The sequence below is a fragment of the Acartia tonsa genome, chromosome 5 (genome assembly GCF_053477335.1).
Source record: "Acartia tonsa isolate MP-2025a chromosome 5, ASM5347733v1, whole genome shotgun sequence".
In the NCBI taxonomy this organism is placed as follows: Eukaryota; Metazoa; Arthropoda; class Copepoda; order Calanoida; family Acartiidae; genus Acartia; species Acartia tonsa.
This window is the reverse complement of record NC_137264.1, coordinates 12,956,345-12,975,184: the sequence shown is the minus strand read 5'-3', so window position 1 is coordinate 12,975,184 and position 18,840 is coordinate 12,956,345. Positions and strand designations below refer to the sequence as shown.

Below are 18,840 nucleotides of genomic sequence, written 5' to 3'. Positions count from 1 at the left end.
GGATGATTAATAGAATATGTCTCTAGATTATCTCTATTAGCTGATTAATAGAATATGTCTCTAGATTATCTCTATTGTACAGGTGAATTTTTGGACGCGTGGCTGATGCTCCTAGAGAAGATGGTGAACCCCAAGAATGTTCTCGAGTCCCCCCATCTCCTGCCCGACAAGGCTCTGCCCAACTTCAAGCCGTTTGACACCCTGACATACTTGATTAAGACCCATAAAACGGCGTTTGAGGCGGTTATGCACATTTGGGGCAAGAAGCCGTTGGCCGTCTACGGCTGGCGGATGTCGGAATCGGTGCTCAGCATTCTTTGTCACATTCTCAAGGGTGAGAATTTGATCAAGGAGCGGCTGGAAAAGGAAAAGCCGCCGGAGGCGGCTAAGAATGAAGCCGCTGGCGCTAGCAATAATGCTGCAGCAGCTGGAAATGCGGCTGGGGCCAGCGGCCAAGCCGCGAGCGGCGCGTCTGCTGTATTCGCGGCTGCAGGAACTGCGCCGCCTAACGACGCCGATCCTATTTGGGCTAACGCAGCTAACAGCAGTACACCCGCCGAGCCGGATATCAACGCCGAGCACCTGCAAACCCTGATGGATATGGGATTCCCGCGGGAGCGGTGTATTGAGGCGATACAGAGTGTCGGCGGCGGCCTGGACGCGGCTACGGATTATTTGCTGAATAATCCGGTGCCCCCACTTCTACAGAGCAGCCTTGGAGGCCCTCAGGTAATACAAAAAACAGGATGGGGACAATGGACGGTCCCCAAAGTTTTCTTGTTTGTTAGCTTAGCAAATTTGAGGATTATTCTAGAATTTCAATATGGCCTGTACAAAGATGTTAGTTTGATAAAGTAGTCTTGGGTTGAGATGAATCAATAGCTTTTAAAACTTTTTATTGGTTGGTTAATCAAGTTGAGCGTCCAAACTTTTCAACCTTTAGATCCCTAAATAAAAAAGGTTTTACATATCAATAAGAAGCTAAAACAAATTGAAAAGATATTATTTTATTATACATTATAAGTTTGTAAATCGGAGATTTCACCCAAAATACCTTGTTGATCATTTAAACCTTCCTGAGGGGTTTATTTTATTAATTTTCTTAAGGTCAGATTTTAGGAGAAATCCTCCCCGCCCCCCCCCCCCTTCTATAAATAGTTTCATGTTACTTTTTTAAAAAGGTGGGATTTTGGGTACTTTACCGGAATTTTATGTGAAAGCACTAGGTAATAAATCCGTAATTTTTTTACGTATTTACGTACTCATGTTAGGATCCTATTAGTTCAAATAATATTCACCATTCACAAAGTAAACCATAAAACTTGTAAGAAATTAACAGAGAAAAAAAATGCATTTTGCAAAAGATATTGAAATATTTGAATTGATAATGAACAATAGGTATAAAATTGATACATAACCATTAACCAATCTCAATAAACTTTGTCAATTGAAAAGTATTTTAAACAAGGAGGACAACATCCATAAGTTTCTAAGAACAAGTAAATATTGGACAAACGGAACAAGTTATCTTTAAAACAGATAACAGATTAAGAAAGAGAGAATAGTTTTATATGCTGATTGTTATAAAATCATGATGCATTTCTAAATATAATTTAGCATGACCGAGCGTAATAATGACGATCCAAATAAGTCTTAAACTGTTTGTTCTTGAAAAAGGAGCATTTTCCAACCCCAAAAAAATCAGCTGTCCATCTTAAACAGTAGCCTAGAAAATCATACTTACGGATGGACAGACAAAGTTAGTTACGTATAGAATAGCTTTGCAACTAAAATGATGGAAAATTTTAGATAATAGATTTTTACAATGAACTAATAAGGAAGAATAAGTTTACGGGAGATAATTGGATTTATTATTTGATATTTTATTGTCCTCAGTATGATTTGATGCGAGCCATTGAGATGTCTCTGGGAGAGACAGATGAGGAAAGTGGTTCCGCAGGCACTAGCCCTCCAGGTAAAAACTTTCCTACATTGCCTAACTATCTATCTATCATATGTGGATTTACTAAAATTATTGTTTTACTTCCTATTTCGTCTACTTAATAAAAATTAATAATTTTGCTTAGACATAAAAAAAAAGTCTTAACCTATTTTATGCAAAAAAAATATACCTAACATGTTTTTATCAGCAGAAATTATTGTGTATCTTTTTGATGGCGAAAATATGTGTTTTCTCGAGTTTTTACAAATATTTATAAAAAAAAAAGATTTTAGCTACCTCTTAAATCTGCCTATATATCTAATATTTAGAATTATTAAAACATTTATTTAAGGACCCAACATGCCTATAATTGTACCAGAACCAGAACCCGAGGAGAAACTGTCCCCCCTCGAACAGGAAAGAATGAAGGAACAGGTACAGTTAAAAACGTTGGTTACTTTGTATTTCATATAGGTACCCAAACCCGGGGAGAAACTATCCCCCCTCGAACAGGAAAGAATGAAGGAACAGGTACAGTTAAAAACTTTGGTCACTTTGTATTTCATATAGGTACCCAAACCCGGGGAGAAACTATCCCCCCTTGAACAGGAAAGAATGAAGGAACAGGTACAGTGAAAAACTTTGGGTACTTTTTATTTAAAAATATTTTTATTATACAGAAAGGGGTAAGTTAGTGATCATCATTGGGGACGTACATTAATTTATCGGCCATGGTCTTGTCCATTTAAATTCCTGGGTACAACTACAAACCCAGGGAGGGAGGGGACATTGGATTGTAAATTATACTTGATACGTTTGAACACGCTCCCTCATTGCTTGGCTTAAGGCTTTGGGTACCATTATTAATTATTTATTGGTTGGTACAAAATCCTACAGACATTTTGTTTATCATTATTGTGGATGTACCACAATTTATCGGCCTTTGTCTTATCCCTCAAGATCACTGGCTTTTTATACCCTGCACTGGAAGATAGAGGAATCGCTGTTTTGTAGAGCACTCTAAATAGTAAATATTATATTATTAGGATAAAATAGTTAAAATCCATATTGTCAAAGGATAATGAATTATTATTTTAATTTTTGTGTATTTGGGTGAAAATTTAAAATAATGTTGTGTGTGTGTGTGTGTGTGTGTGTGTGTGTGTGTGTAAAATATAGAGGCTAAAATTAAATATTTTATCCTTTTTTTCATCAAATTTGTACACAAAACTATAAAATTTTAAAAATATAGAAAGACTCAATTTATTATTTTGTTCAGAGAGAGAGGGGACAATGGGATGGTTAATATAATATAAGTTTTATAATAACGTTTTCTTATTCATTTGCTGAAAAACGTTGGGTATTTCAGTGAATTTTGATTGGTTGATTCATTAAGTTGAGAGCTCAAACGTTTCAACCACTAGTTTTAATCTACAAAAGGGGTAATTTTTATACATCAACTTACCAGCCATTGTCTTATCCTTTAGAACCCTGATTTTGTTAGTACGAAATTGATTCATCTTTATAACTGTTTTATTATTTTAGGTTATTGATACCTTTACTGAGACAGCCCTGCAGGGTTGCCTAACCCTACTGGACACATTGCCTGATACTGTTTACAGAGTTACAGACCTTCTCATTGCTGTGTTCCAGGTAAAAATTTTAATTCGGCTAACAAAACTGAAAATAAATGTTAATCCTACAATCCATGGAGCTGTCTAAAATACGATTAGTAAAGTAACTATACTTAAATTTTCGTATCTACTGCAGTTCACGGTAAAATATAGCTGGTAAGCAATATTTCCAAAAATCTATTAATTTTAAAGGCTTGCTAGCTGCCAAACGGCTGAACGTACAGATCATATCCGCACACCATTTTAAGCGGCATAAGAAGGCCTACAAATAATCTGAAATAGCCAAGATCCAATGATGCACAGGGAAAGCTTCACTGAAGAAATAACGCGTAAAATAGTTCTTTTTCGCGCATTTCTCTGCACTGCGAGATAATTATGCATTATTGATTTATGGCTATTCCAGATTATTTGTAGGCCTTCTTATGCTGCTTAAAACAGTGTGCGGGCATGATCTGTACGTTTAGCCTGTCAGCTAGCAGCTTTTAAAATTAATAGATTTTTAGAAATCTTGCTTACCAGCAATATTTTACCGTGAACTGCAGTAGATCCAAATCTTCAATGGTTATTTTTTAGTGGCGCAGATACTCTGTGACTAACTTTTGCCCTTTCGTAATTTTCGCCGTTTATGCCTAAAACTCTAAAAAGTTTAGAATTGTTTAAAATTAAACTTTGTATTACTGTTTTATAACAAAATATGATATGGTAGGTACTTTGTTATTACTGCGCTGATTATGGTTATAAGGGAATAGTAGCTTCTGCAATATTGCGTCAAGTTGTTAGTAAGATTCCAGTCAAATGCGCTTATTAGGTCAACCTGTTTTTAAATATGCGTTTTATATTTTTAGCGTAACGGTGAAGACTTCAAGAAGAAGTTAGTGTCTGAATTGATGGTCGAGGTCAAATCCAGTGTCCGGTCCCTCCTGGAGGTTGTACAGAACTCTGATGGCAAGGTCACTGATGACCTCCTTACCACAGGTAAAGTCAAGTGTACCTAGAGGCTCTCCTGGAGGTTGTAGATTCCTATTGCATGTGCGCAATGTGATTGTGCATCTAGTTCATACATTGTTCTGACCGTTTGTCATGGTTTAAATGACATTAAATTTTTTTCCAATGGTTTCCTGCTTCTTTTTAGGTTTTGCATTGATATTCTCTCTTTATTTCCTTTTTTTCATAACAACTAACTAAACATCTGCTATATAACTCACTTTGTCTGTTTGTTTCTTTCAATGATTTAATTTGTGCTTCACTTCTTTTGGATTTTATTAAATCTAATAAATCTTTATTTAGGTCCCAGTGCTAAGGCAGCTGCCAGAACACATTTGTTTTCCCTTCTGTTTGAAGACTGCAGCAAGCTTTGTGTTCAACTAGTAGAGGAATCTGACACTATGAAGGTATGTCAGACGCGTGACACTAGCCCCCAAAGTTTTATGATAACGTTTCTTATTCGTTGACTTAAAAACTTTGGGGGCTTTAGTGAATTTTGATTGGTTGGATAATTAGGTTGAGTATTCAATCTTTTAAATTTTAATCTGCAGAAGGGATAATTTTGTGTATCATCATTTGGGATGTACATCAATTTATAGACCATTATCTTATCCCTTTAGATTCCTGATTTTTAAGAGATTGGGGGTTTGCTTTGGCTGATAAACATTGGAAACTTAAGTCGAGTCATTCGGACAACATTTAGTTGTTGTGTCAAGTATATAGAATTAATACAGGGAGTGAGGGGACATTGGATTGTAAATAACGCTAGTACTCAAAGTTTTTTTGAACATGTTTTTATTTGCTAGCTTGAAAACTTTCTGTATTTTTATCATATCTTGATTGGTTGGTTTCAAAGCTTTTAGTATCTCAAAAATTTCAACCAAAAATCTTAATCTACTTAAGGGTTCAATTTTGTTTATTGTCAATAGGATGCAAGTACAACTTTTTTTCGTCCATTATATTATCCCTGACGTCTGCAACTGATCAAAATTTAATTTCAAACAAGGAAATATTATCGCTAACATTTTACATGCCAAAAAATTCTAAGGTTAAGAAATGTCAACAAAAAAATCCTCTAAACTAATTTAACTGTTTTTTAGGAAATCGTGGAGTTGATAGAACAGACTCAGACCCTATTATTGACCAAAGCCAACAAAGAACCTGAAACTAAAATTGATGGAAACTATACTCCTAAATGGATTACACCCATCCTACTTTTTATTGATCTTTATGAGAAGGTAACCCTATTATACATATAACGTAGTAAAGAAACTAAAACTAATGGAAACTATACTCCTAAATAGATTACACCCATACTACTCTTTATTTATCTTTATGAGAAGGTAATCCTATTATATAAAGTAGTAAAGAAACTAAAATTGATGGAAACTATACTCCTAAATAGATTACACCCATCCTACTCTTTATTTATCTTTATGAGAAGGTAATCCTATTATATAAAGTAGTAAAGAAACTAAAATTGATGGAAACTATACTCCTAAATAGATTACACCCATACTACTCTTTATTGATCTTTATGGGGAAGGTAATCCTATTATAAAAAGTAGTAAAGAAAATAAAATTGATGGAAACTATACTCCTAAATGGATCACACCCATCCTTCTGTTTATTGATCTTTATGAGAAGGTTATCCTATTATATAAAGTAGTAAAGAAAATAAAATTGATGGAAACTATACTCCTAAATAGATTACACCCATCCTTCTGTTTATTGATCTTTATGAGAAGGTAATCCTATTATATAAAGTAGTAAAGAAAATAAAATTAATGGAAACTATACTCCTAAATAGATTACACCCATACTACTCTTTATTGATCTTTATGAGAAGGTAATCCTATTATACATATAAAGTAGTAAAGAAACTAAAATTGATGGAAACTACAGCATGACCCTCATAATCTTGATCTTTATGAGAAGGTAATCCTATTATATAAAGTAGTAAAGAAAATAAAATTAATGGAAACTATACTCCTAAATAGATTACACTCATCCTACTCTTTATTGATCTTTATGAGAAGGTTATCCTTCCTATTATATAAAGTAGCAAAGAAACTAAAATTGATGGAAACTATACTCCTAAATAGATTACCCCCATACTTCTCTTTATTGATATTTATGAGAAGGTAATCCTATTATATAAAGTAGCAAAGAAACTAAAATTGATGGAAACTACTATACTCCTAAATAGATCACACCCATCCTACTCTATATTTATCTTTATGAGAAGGTAATCCTATTATATAAAGTAGTAAAGAAACTAAAATTGATGGAAGCTATACTCCTAAATAGATTACACCCATCCTACTCTTTATCTTTAACTTTAAATATAAAAGTTAATTCCATCGAGTAAGGAAGATATATTGATTAATTTTCATTGATATTGTTGGATTTAGAAATGTAGAATATTAAGATGTTTACGTATAAAAGAAAGAAATTAAATTCATTGCTTTAATGTTTCCACTACTACCAAAAAAACATTGATAATGTTTAACCCGCACTGGGAAGTTTTAGCGATTTAAAAGATTAGGTTTTCAAAGTTTACACGAACTAGGAAGTTTTAACAATCCTAAGAAGATTACGTTTGCAATGCATTTTCTTTGTTTTTTAACGTTTTTCGATGTTTTCAATGTTATTTAATGTTTTTAATATTCTCAATTTTTAATGTTTTCATAAACATTGAGAGCAGAAGTAAGGTATAACCAACAAGGGAAATAAACATAAAATAATATTTGGGGGGCAAATGGAGAGGTCGTCAATTTTACGATGTGTTGCCCCCCAACGATAGCTGATTAAAACACGTATAGGTTTCGTGATTTCTTTCCGAAATAATTTCGTTATTGGTATAAGCTGCATTGAGAGAGATAAAAATCTTCGAACAGATAAACATTGGAAGAATAAAATCCTCCAATGAAAACATACAATAATGTTAATGCTTATGTTATAGTGTTCTGTCTAATTTTTCGGACCTATTATAAGCTATTTTATGAAAACTTCATATTAAGTAATTTTAATTTATTGACAATACCCCACTTTTAGATTGTGTTGAGCATGAAACGCAGAGCCGCCATGAAACCACTTGTCAGCAACACTTGGAAATGGTTCGATCTTTCCTCGGGTAAATGGTGCCCCTATCAGAATCCACAGAACAAAGTTATCGGTAAGTTTTACACCAAAATAAAGTATTGTACCTTGTTTTCCTAGGAATCAATGTTCCAAAAATCAGAATCAGATTAATAGGGAAATTATGTCATACAAAATTCAAAATAGAATGTTTAAATATACCTACGGACTTTCTGGTAATGAAATTAGAGCTACTACGCTTAGTAAATTGTACTTAATGTTAAAAGAATCATCATACCAAGTTTGATATTGATAGGACAATTCTAACGTTCCCAAATTAACGATGAGCGTTATATGCTTCGCTTTTAAAGAGAATCAAAATATGAATAAAACCAAGAGAGAGTGGGGGTTTTGATGAATTTTGATGGGTTGGTTCATTGAATTGAGTGTACAAACGTTTCAATTACTAGTTTTAATCTACTGAATGGGTAATTTTGTGTATAATTGGGTATGTACATCAATTTATCGGCCATTGTCTTATCCCCGTAGATCCCTGGAATAAAACCAATCTAATTTTTTTCAGACGATGCTTTTTGGGCAGGAGAGACAACTGCAAAAATTACAAATGGTCGTAGAAAATACGTTATCAGGTATAATTTTTATCAGTTACACGTTCACCCATTTGTCGGCCCAAGAAGTTTGAGGACTTTAATTTTATCTTGATAGAATTGTACAAACCCTGCAGTGATCAAACTCTTTAGTGATATTTTAATCTACAGAAGGGTTAATTTTGATTATCATAATTGAAGTGAAAAATCAATTTAATTGTTTACTAGCGGCTGCGCTCCTAGCATCTAGGAGCTATGTATTCAAATGAGTAAGGAAAGTAGGAAAATAGCCTTAAACCATCCAGGGACCTATAAGATATAGAAAATCCAATTGGTTTAGTTGTTATGGAGATCTAAATCTACAAAAAAAAAAAAGGATGACAACATCCATAAAAGCGAAGCACTGAAACGGTAGGACAAACGGACATTAACACTTGTATAGTGTCAGAACTGAAAAATCAGAATATAAATGAATAAGAGTCAAAGCATAATTGTGAGTAAATTTGTTGAAAAACTTCTTGATTCAGGATAGTGTTTATGAACATACTTACATTTTTAGGACTTAATTATAGAGTTGCTTTGCTTATAATAATGTACTTTGTTGTCCTAGGAATCAAAACCAAAAATCAGAACAATCGGATAATTGGATCACATACAAATTAGTTGTTAAAAATGTAAAAAATCAACATGTTAAAAATGGATGTACGGACATTTTGGTAATGATTATAGAGTTGCTACGCTTGATAAATCATACCTAACTACTACAGGAATCACCATGCAAAGTTTGAAATCGATAGGACAATTCTAACATGCCTAAATTAATGAAAAAAGCTATCCATCTCAGACGTACGGACCGACCCTAATTATAGAAAAGCTTCGCTTTTAAAAATACTTTACTACTTTATATAATAGGACGATCATTGGTGGTTTAGAAATGAAATATCAATGGAAATGTTTTGTTTTAGGTTTGCCACAATGGTTCAAAGCAACGAAGAATCCGGGAATAAAAGACCTGTTATGTTGAGCCTCAGAGAACCTAGACCACCCAAAAAGAAAGAAGAGATAAAGGTAGAAACATTTTTATGACTAAGAATAAAAAAAGAATAAAATCATCCATAAAAGCGAAGCTTAACAAATCAGTCAAATATGATATCAGATATTGTCTGGTAGCGACTGAAAAAATCTAAAAAAAAATATTTTGCCTCAATTGACTACAAATTGGTTTTGTTTTGTAACTTTTGAGTAAAATATTTAAGGGATAAAACTACATTAACTACTTTTTAAAAGTTAGGACTAGTTTCTCTTCGTTTTTTGGGGTTTGTTTTATGGTTAATTTTTGATATGTATTTTTTCCTCAATGCTATAGTACAAGAACAGTTTGACTTAATAACAACATTTGGCTAAACGGTTACACACAACTTTACGGAAAATATACAAAAAAAGACCCCCTTTATCTTTTTAGTTCTTCTCTGAGCCCAAGACAACAGAACGTGGGGAGGACATGGACTTGGAGCAAGACCTTCCCTCGCCGCTGCCGCCTGGCAGCAAACCTGACCCGGAAGACGGCGATGAGACGGCTGCCGCTGGCGACTATGTGTGTGCTGGCTTGCCGCAGGAGTCATGTGTCCGCCTGTTGCGGGCCTGTGTACAGATGATTGGGTTGCCTGTAGAACCAGATGCTTTGAATGCTATTATGAGGTAAGTTAAACACAAAAATGGATAGACACGTTATAACTTATAAAAGTCGTTATTATAAAATCAGATGTTAATCTGTCGGAAAATCACTTTAAAGTCATACAATAATACTACATCATAAGACGCAATTATAGAGATGATAAACTTCAGACATTGTACCTCATTGTCATAGTAATAAGCTTTTTAAAGATTAAGTTGCAATCATAAAATTTTAAATTACTTTGCATTCCAGATTATACCCTTATGTTATAGAAATCCTCAATATTACAATAATACACACACTAAAAGTTTAATTTTCGTTTGCAGTTTTTACAGATATAAATTAATATTTTATTATTAAGGTTATGTCTGCGGCTGACACGTGAATTCGACCTTGCCGCTCAGTTTGCCGAGCTCGGCGGCATCCGGCTGCTGTTGGGCCTGAAACAGAGCTCCAGCTTCACGGGGTTCACCAGCCTGGCTAGCCTTCTGGTCAGACATGTCCTAGAGGATCAGGCCACACTTAGACACACCATTGAGAAGGTAAGTTATTCAATTTGACTGTCTGTCAGGCATTCAGTCCGTAACGCTATGGGGGAAACGTTAATTTCTTGCCGCCTAGACAGCTGAAATTTTTAGGGATTAAATATTTTCACATTCTACATATTTCAACCAAGTTTCACCAAGATTTGCTTATGAATTGGGGTGCTAGCTCGATTCCTAGATTTTCACGTTTGGTAATTTTCTTCAATGGGTTTACAGGGGTGTATATTCTGCATGGGATCCCCTGCTCAGGGGGGGGGGGGGGAAATAAAAAATAAGTGGTTGGAGGGAAAAAAAATGATAAAATTAAGAAAACTGAAAACATTTTTTCCATTTCGCCCCCCTCCTTGGTTAAAAAACTAAAAAAATGTGTGGTAGGAGGTATAAAATAAATAAAATATAGAGTTCTTTAAAATATTTTTCTATTTTCCCCCCTACTTTTTAAGAAAAATCTAGGGGGGAAAAAAAATAAAAAAAAATTTAGCAGGGGAAAAAAAATAAATCTTGTGCAGAATATACACCCCTGTGGGTTTACCAGCATGGCTAGCCTTCTGGTTAGACATGTCCTGGAGGATCAGGCCACACTTAGACACACCATAGAGAAGGTTAATTAATTTTCCGGCGTGATTTAGAACCTGATTACTTTCATGTTAGACAATTTTTCATGTAATAAAGTTTTCCCGTGATTTACTGGAATTAATCCTATTTCCATTTTATTATCCGCGTATAACTGCCTATAAAAGGATGCAATATGTAACCAACACTTCATGTTTGAGGAAAACAGTATTCTTGTACTTATATTTTTATCCTTTTTATAGGGTAAAGCGGGGCGATCTCGGTATTGGGGCGATGTCTTTATTTTTTTACACACCTTCATTGAATGACATTTTTCTCCATGTTCTAATCGACTGACAGAAAAAAAACATAAAATCAAATTTGTTCCTTATTAAATTGTCTACAAATAAGTATAAAATGAAATTTTTGTGAGATGAATTTTTAGGGTACTTATTGGGTCTCAAAGTCGGACGACAAAAATTTTTTTTTTTTTTGTAGAAAAAATTGTCCGATCTTCATAATTTTTTTGTGAATGCTCTTTATTACATTTAGCAACATTAACCTTTTGGGCATGCTGTAATTAAATCAATATGTCATTGGTTTTTTGAAGCTGGAAAATCGACCACAGATTTTGCCAAACTTCTCTTTTTTTCAACTTGAATTTTTCAGGAAATTTTGCTAATAGAACTAATTTTTTTTGGCCAAATCTATTCAAAATTGCCTGAATTTTAAAGATCAGGCCTTAAAAGTCATAAAAAAAATTTTTTCCAGTAGTATTTTTATGTTTTTTATCAAAAAAATTTTCGAAAAAAAGTCAAATTTCGCGTACTTCGGAAAAATTATTTTTTTTGACCTATTTTAATAAAAAAATTTGTGCATACTCTTTATTACATTTAGCAACTTTTACCTTTTGGGCATGCTGTAATAAAATCAATACGTCATCGATTTTTTGAAGCTTGATAATGCCCTACCGACTTCGCCTCGCGGCGGGGCGAAGTCTGTGCCGTTTTTGAGATCAATTTTGACAAACTTCCCAAAATCCTAGGTTTACGTCCTTTTAGGACCTGATCGACTTTTCCGAGATCTTTCTACTGGTCTTGGTCCCATTTAAAAAAAGTAATTTTTACGATTTGCAGGTTCAAAAAACCGAAGTCAACCTAGAGGCTTTTAGAGGTAGTAGTCGATAGTAAAAAAAAAAAACTACAAGTTATCTTAATTCAGGTTGTAAGATCTGCAACTCTGGGCAACAATGCTGCAACTACACGCGAGCTACATTATATCCTGCGGTTCCTGGCTCCAGCAGCTGCCAGAAATCCTGCAATATTTACAGGTAAACATTGTAAAACTAGTATTTCTTACATGTAATTGTAGACATTTTTAAGGGTTTAATTTTAGATGGCTAGTAAGAGTTTTTTGTCGAGATTTTATCAGGCTAGAAGCTAGAAATTTTGAAACACTCTTTTGATATTTTAGTACCTATCCCTTTAAGGAAATCCTGAAATTTTTGTAAAAAATCATAGTTAGAATTGTATAATACTGGAAGTATAGTTATTTTTCGCATCGTATTATAAACAGCTTTTCGCGTATGGATGAGAACCGGTTCTAATCCACTAGTTTCGAATGAATACAAGAAAAAGTAGATAAAGATATTTTTTCTCTTCAAATAACATAAGAAATGCTCCTCAACATATTGAACTAAGTAAAAGTATTTTTTTTAGGGGGGGGGGTATCACGTTATCTACATTTTACAGGTTTGTTTATTGTTTTAGGTGACTTAAGTTGTATGTTATTATATTAATCTTATTTTTTATTTCAGAGGTTGGACGAGAAATATTGCGAGTGGATCTCGGCCTCCTCAACAAGAGAGGAGAGATAGAGGATGACTTGAGGCTCCTCATGAAGAGTGTCTCCTCAAAAACCGGTTCTACTGCACCTCCCCTTCAGGAGATTAGCAAGGTAAAATTTGGCGTACGGTTTTGCCGATTTTAAACTCTTTTCATTTAATTTAATTTTAAAATTGTTTTATCTTTAATTATTTATGTAGGGATCTTAATGGATAAGACAATGGATTATAAATTGATATACATCTCCAATGATAATAAACAAAATTAATCAATCAAAATTCAATTAAAGTACCCAAAGCTATAAGCCAACTAATGGGGAAACCTGTTTAAAAAACTTTAAGTGCCAATGTAATTTATAGTTCAATGAACAGATCTATAGTATAGATGTATATACAGACAATTACTTCCCTTCCTTTTTCTAAGACCTTTTTCGTCTGCTTCTAATCTATTTTCTTCTGTGTTAATATGTGCTACACCATTGGTTGATTTTCAATGACCGACTAGAAAGGTTGCACAAGGCGGTTGCGATGGGGAGATACAGTTATTTAACCCTTTCTCCCTCTAGTGTTTTACTCTAATGTTCAAAGTTCTCTCCCCCCTCCCTTGATGTAATTGTTGCTGTGCTTTTTATTAATCTAATTGTTCTTGTTTAGACTGTGATCTATGATCTGTTGGATTTCCTTGTTGTGTCCAGCCCTGAGGCATCCAGTTCGGAGCCCGCACAAGATAAAACACAAGAAAAATCTGAAGGTAGACAAAATATAATTTCAAGTATGGCTTCGAAACAGATTAATAACCGGTGGATTTGAACCGCGTCTCAGCCATACAGAATATTCATGCATCGTATGTATTATATCCAGTTTTCTACGATTATAAAAAACAATGTAAAAAATCATATTATCAAAACCAGTTTTGTCCGTGCCTTCGGCATCTCTTGGCTAAAAAAACTGGTTTAAATCTTGTAATTGTACATTTTGTAATTTAAAATGAATTAATGTCTCCCTTAATATTATGTGTGATTTAGTTTTGGGGGGGGGGATGTTAACTTAAGCTTTCCGGAAAATGAGTACCAACTAGGTCTACCTTCATCTCTAAATTCAGGAAAGAATGACGGACAGAAGGACAAACATGCTATATAATCTATGTATAATATACGTGGCTATTATGACAGATGGAAAATTTTGGGGTTTTGCCGGATACCCGGCCATTTTCAATATCCTTCAGAATACCTTATATTGAAAATATCTTTATATCAGTCATAAGTGCATTAACCAGGAGGGAATGGGGGGATCGTTATTTTAGAACGCTATACGTTTCACTATATTTAGAGTACAAAATAATCTGGTTAAAGTAATAACAAATCCATTTGCTATAAACACATTATTATAGCATAATTTATTTTTCAGAAGAGCTACCTGCTTCTGTGGTATCAATCTTGTCAGCTCCAGGGACGCCAGCCGCACAGGCGGCCGCAGGAACTGGCACCGACACATTCCCTGGCTCTGCCAGGTTCAATAATGCCCGCCAGTCGGATGCTGGTGTTGCTACCAATAAAGATGAAAAGACTAAAGAGGTAATTTCTTTTTGGAGCTCAGAATTTTTAAGATTGCATTACATATTTAATTGTGTGAAATTCTAGCAGACAAACACATTTGTCTATTTTTTTGTTATGTACGATCCGATTAAAAAAATCGATTAAAAAAATTATTTCTAGAAAGCTAACTTTATACCTATCAAACTATTCATTGCTAACTTTTGAAATTGTATTATCGTATGCTTCACGTTATACTTGGAGAGAAATTTTTACACGGTATAATTAATTTTCATTTTTAAAAAAGTATTTTGTCTTTTTACTCACAATTCTTAATTCAATAAAGTTGAATGTTCTTTCTTCAGCAAATAAAACTTGTGAGTAATTTAGATATTTAAAATAATATTATTTCTCTTGCAGGAAAAAGTACGGTCCTTGAAGCCACTTCTACCCAAATCTGGAATCTGTAGGCTGCTGGCTGAAATGGTGAAAAGCTACGCAGGATGTGCTAGGTAAAAGTTATTTTGGATTAAATCAAACAAACATTCTTTCAACCTCTACCCTTGTGTACACATTCTGCACGAGTTTCCCTGCTAAGTTCGGATGAGGGGAAAATGAAAAAATAAGTGGAGGTTGAAACAATAAAGTAAATCTGTCATTATATTATTGACAGAGAGAGCACTGTTGCATGGCCAGAAGAAAAAAGTTTATTTTAGTGTTAGGCAAAAATGACTTTGCAATTGTATCAGTAAGTACGTCCTATAACACCCTTTGCTAAGGGGGGGGGGGGGTTAATGCAACCATCTCGTAAGTGTATAAATGGCACTTAAAATTCGAATTTTGATCTGAAATTTTGCATGAGTAATCCTTGGTAGGTCTATTTTCCCTAAATCGAACAAAAAGTTGGAAAAGTAGCGGCTAACGGCTGGCGGCTCAGCAGTTTAGCTATTTGTTGGGTATTTTTAAGGGAAATTCATCACGAAACCTCTCTCCACATAATGCTCTTTTTCGCTCCAAAACGTTTTCAAACGGTTCTAGCCGGTAGTTGCTGGTACAAGAAATCTAAAAAATGTTTTTTTTTGCATCATTTCACATGATTTAAAGCAAAAAAATGTTTTAAAAAGTTGATTTCACGTAATTTATGACAGATTTGCCCTAAAATTAGCCAAAAAACGGCTAAACGGCTGAGCTGTTAGCCGTTACTTTTTCAACTTTTTGTTCGATTTAGGGAAAATAGCCTTACCAAAGATTACTCATGCAAAATTTCAGATCAAATTTTATACATTGATTACGAGATGGTTGCATTAAACCCCCCCCCCCCCCTTTTAAAATCCAACTAAATCTAATTTTTGAAAAATTTAAGTTTGAAAATTTCAAGTTCAAATTTCAAAATGATAAGAAAAACAAATATTCATACTTTTTAATTCTTTACAACTTTGCTTTTATGAAGTTTTTCATAAAACCCTCTATATATGATTTATTTAAGGCTGAATTTCCGTGACCTTAGCAAAGCAATTGATAAAAATGGCCATTAATTAACTCCCTTCAGGAGAGGTTTTATGAAGAACTTTATAAAGGCAAACTTGTTCAAAATTTTAAATTAATTTTCTTTGCTTTTCTTGTCATGATTGTTTGGTAACTCCTAGGGGATGAAAATTGAACTTAAAATTTTCAAATCTAATTTTCTCAAAAATTAGATTTAGTTGGATTTTAAAATTAGTGAAGGGTGTTATTAGACGTACTTACTGGTACAGTTGCAAATCATTTTTGCCTAACACTATAATAAACTTTTTTCATCTGGCCGTGCAACAGTGAGAGGTAAAGAAAAGCTCGTTTCTATCCAAACTTTTCAATATTGCTGCATTGCACAATAACTGATTTGCAGCTCTAAGAAGCTATTAAATAAGGTAAAGTGAATTAGGGGGCGAAAAAATGTAATACTTATTGCAGCCGGGGAAAAGCAATAAATCTTGTGCAGACTAATACACCCATGCCTCTACTTTGAACTTTGTTTCTTAAAAATTCATGAAAGACTTAATTCAACAAAACATTAATTTTAACTTGATATCAGGCTAGTAACAGAGCACCACTACAGTGCTGGTATATCTGAACTTGTGAAAGAAGATTGCACCGCAATGGCATTTATTCTAGGTAAGAATTTTTTTAGAATTTTGTTGATGATTACATCATAATTTTGTACACTACAGAATATTGAAATAACTTACTTTACATGGTAGAAACTTAATACTAATAGACAAAACATTATGATTAGAAATTTGGATAGTATACTTCAAAGTGCCTAGTCGAGTTTCACACAAGAATATGAAAAGAAAACGAATTGTGCGAAAGATTAAGAGTAAAACACTAGATGGGGAACGGATTAAATAACTGTATGTCCCCATCCTGAGGACTCTGTGCCGACTTTCAATTGGGTCTTTGAAAATCAACCAATAGCGTCGCGAATATTAACACAGCCAAGTCGCTACAAAAGAGTAGAAAGCTATTTAATAGCAGACGAAGAAGGTTCCCACAAGGGAGATTCCAGATAGTTGTCTGGTGATACATCTATGTTTATAGATTTATTATTCTTTATCTAGATGAATTGCTGACAGATACGAAGGACAAGGACTGCTCAAACCTGGTGAGGATGCTGGTAGCCGCCATTGCCAGCTGTAATCACGCGCCTGAGGCACAGACCAGTCTAGTATCAGAGGTAAGGAGTCCCCCCGCAGGGGTCTAAGTAAAAACGCTAGTTAGATTTATTTTGGTCAATTTTGAGTGTTACAAAAGAAATGAGTTAATAATGTGTTACTGTTAGATGTACTAGAGGATACGCTCCTTAAAGCATTTACTGTAAATGAGAACCATATTGGTTCAGCGGCTAGCGAGATCTTTTTACAGACAGACATACATCCTTTTGGATCAACTGCAGTTCACGGTAAAATATTCCTGGTAAGGAATATTTCCAAAAATTCTATGAATTTTAAAGGCTGCTAGCTGCCAAACGGCTGAACGTACAGATCATGCCCGCACACTGTTTTAAGCGGCATAAGAAGGCCTACAAATAATCTGGAATAGCCATAAATCAATAATGCATAATTATCTCGCAGTGCAGAGAAATGCGTGAAAAAGATCTATTTTACGCGTTTTTTCTTCAGTAAAGCTTTCCCTTTGCATCATTGGATCTTGGTTATTCCAGATTATTTGTAGGCCTTCTTATGCCGCTTAAAATGGGGTGCGGTTATGATCTGTAAGAATATTTTACCTTGAACTACAGTTGGTCCATCCTTTTTCTTTCAGTTTCATCTAAGGATTATTTACTAAACTTTTTGAAATATGACTGGATTGGCAGAAATACGTTTATCACCTATTGGTTGAACAGGCCCACTTGGGTAAAATTACCCTAATAACCAGCGTTGCGGAGCCGTTTGATTTTGGTGCGGCTCCGCGAAGCCGTCTGTGATGATGGCGGATCCGGCTCCGACCTAAAATCAAGAAAAACTAGACATATTTTTCCCCCACGTCTATTTTGGACTTTTGAAGGTTTTAAAAGTTCATTTTTTGACAAAATGGACTTGAAAAACTTAAAAAGGGTCATTTGCACATGACAAAACAGAGTTATCAAATTATAATTTATAAAAAATCTCTTTGTTTATCTAGTCCGGAGCCGGAGCCGTTTTTTAACTAAAATTACGGCTCCGGCTCCAGCAAAATATGGCGGCTCCACGTCTCCCGGCTCCGCAACACTGCTAATAACAAATCCTTTTTAGGATTTCTAATGCTATTTAATGTTAATTTATAACAAATGATATTTTTTAGGTTAAGAACGCCTTGTCACGCGCCTTGGCATTGCCCGAGTGTGCAAACAAACACACAAAGATTCAAGCTTTGACAGGTACCTGTTATTAAGAGCGAAGCTACTCTATAATTCAAAATGTCCGTCCGTCTGTCCGTCTGAGACAAAGTGGGGGAAACGTGATTTTCTCGTCTCCTAGAAAAGATAGACAGCTGAAATTTTTAGTGAAGATTCTTATAAAATATGCCCATCTAATCTATACATTATTTTGTCCATCTGTCTGTTGTTTGGGGTGCTAGATCGATTCCTAGATTTTCATGTTTTTGTAATTTTCTCAACTCCTTTTTAAGATAATGGGCTGAAATTTTCAGGGATTATTTAAATTTACATTCTACATATTTTCTTTAAGTTTTATTACGATTTTTCTATTAATTGGGGTGCTAGATCGATTCCTAGATTTTAGGTTTTCTACGGTTTACTCGATTCCTACTCAAAATTTGTGGCTGAAATTATCAGGAATTGAATATGCTCATATTTTACATATTTTTATCAAGTTTCATTAAGATTTGTCTATAAATTGCGATGCTAGATCGATTCCTAGATTTTTAAAATTTTCGTGGTATATAAGGTTGCGTGATTTTTAAGGTT

At 34.2% G+C, this 18,840-nt stretch overlaps 1 protein-coding gene across 4 annotated transcripts in view; it reads left to right on the top strand.

The window, feature by feature from the left end:
- The window catches only part of HUWE1 (HECT, UBA and WWE domain containing E3 ubiquitin protein ligase 1), a 75,292-nt gene that overhangs the window by 16,085 nt on the left and 40,367 nt on the right, over window positions 1-18,840 (top strand). For all 4 annotated transcript variants that reach the window (XM_080160357.1, XM_080160358.1, XM_080160360.1 and 1 more), the window contains 20 exons: window positions 83-729; window positions 1,897-1,975; window positions 2,295-2,377; window positions 3,488-3,595; window positions 4,422-4,551; window positions 4,864-4,967; window positions 5,661-5,798; window positions 7,618-7,738; window positions 8,225-8,291; window positions 9,215-9,317; window positions 9,712-9,947; window positions 10,286-10,466; window positions 12,243-12,351; window positions 12,838-12,977; window positions 13,519-13,615; window positions 14,272-14,438; window positions 14,817-14,908; window positions 16,468-16,547; window positions 16,994-17,109; window positions 18,216-18,291. In XM_080160357.1, coding sequence (XP_080016483.1) covers window positions 83-729; window positions 1,897-1,975; window positions 2,295-2,377; window positions 3,488-3,595; window positions 4,422-4,551; window positions 4,864-4,967; window positions 5,661-5,798; window positions 7,618-7,738; window positions 8,225-8,291; window positions 9,215-9,317; window positions 9,712-9,947; window positions 10,286-10,466; window positions 12,243-12,351; window positions 12,838-12,977; window positions 13,519-13,615; window positions 14,272-14,438; window positions 14,817-14,908; window positions 16,468-16,547; window positions 16,994-17,109; window positions 18,216-18,291 — 2,874 coding nt within the window. The remainder of the gene's footprint in view (window positions 1-82; window positions 730-1,896; window positions 1,976-2,294; window positions 2,378-3,487; window positions 3,596-4,421; window positions 4,552-4,863; window positions 4,968-5,660; window positions 5,799-7,617; window positions 7,739-8,224; window positions 8,292-9,214; window positions 9,318-9,711; window positions 9,948-10,285; window positions 10,467-12,242; window positions 12,352-12,837; window positions 12,978-13,518; window positions 13,616-14,271; window positions 14,439-14,816; window positions 14,909-16,467; window positions 16,548-16,993; window positions 17,110-18,215; window positions 18,292-18,840) is intronic.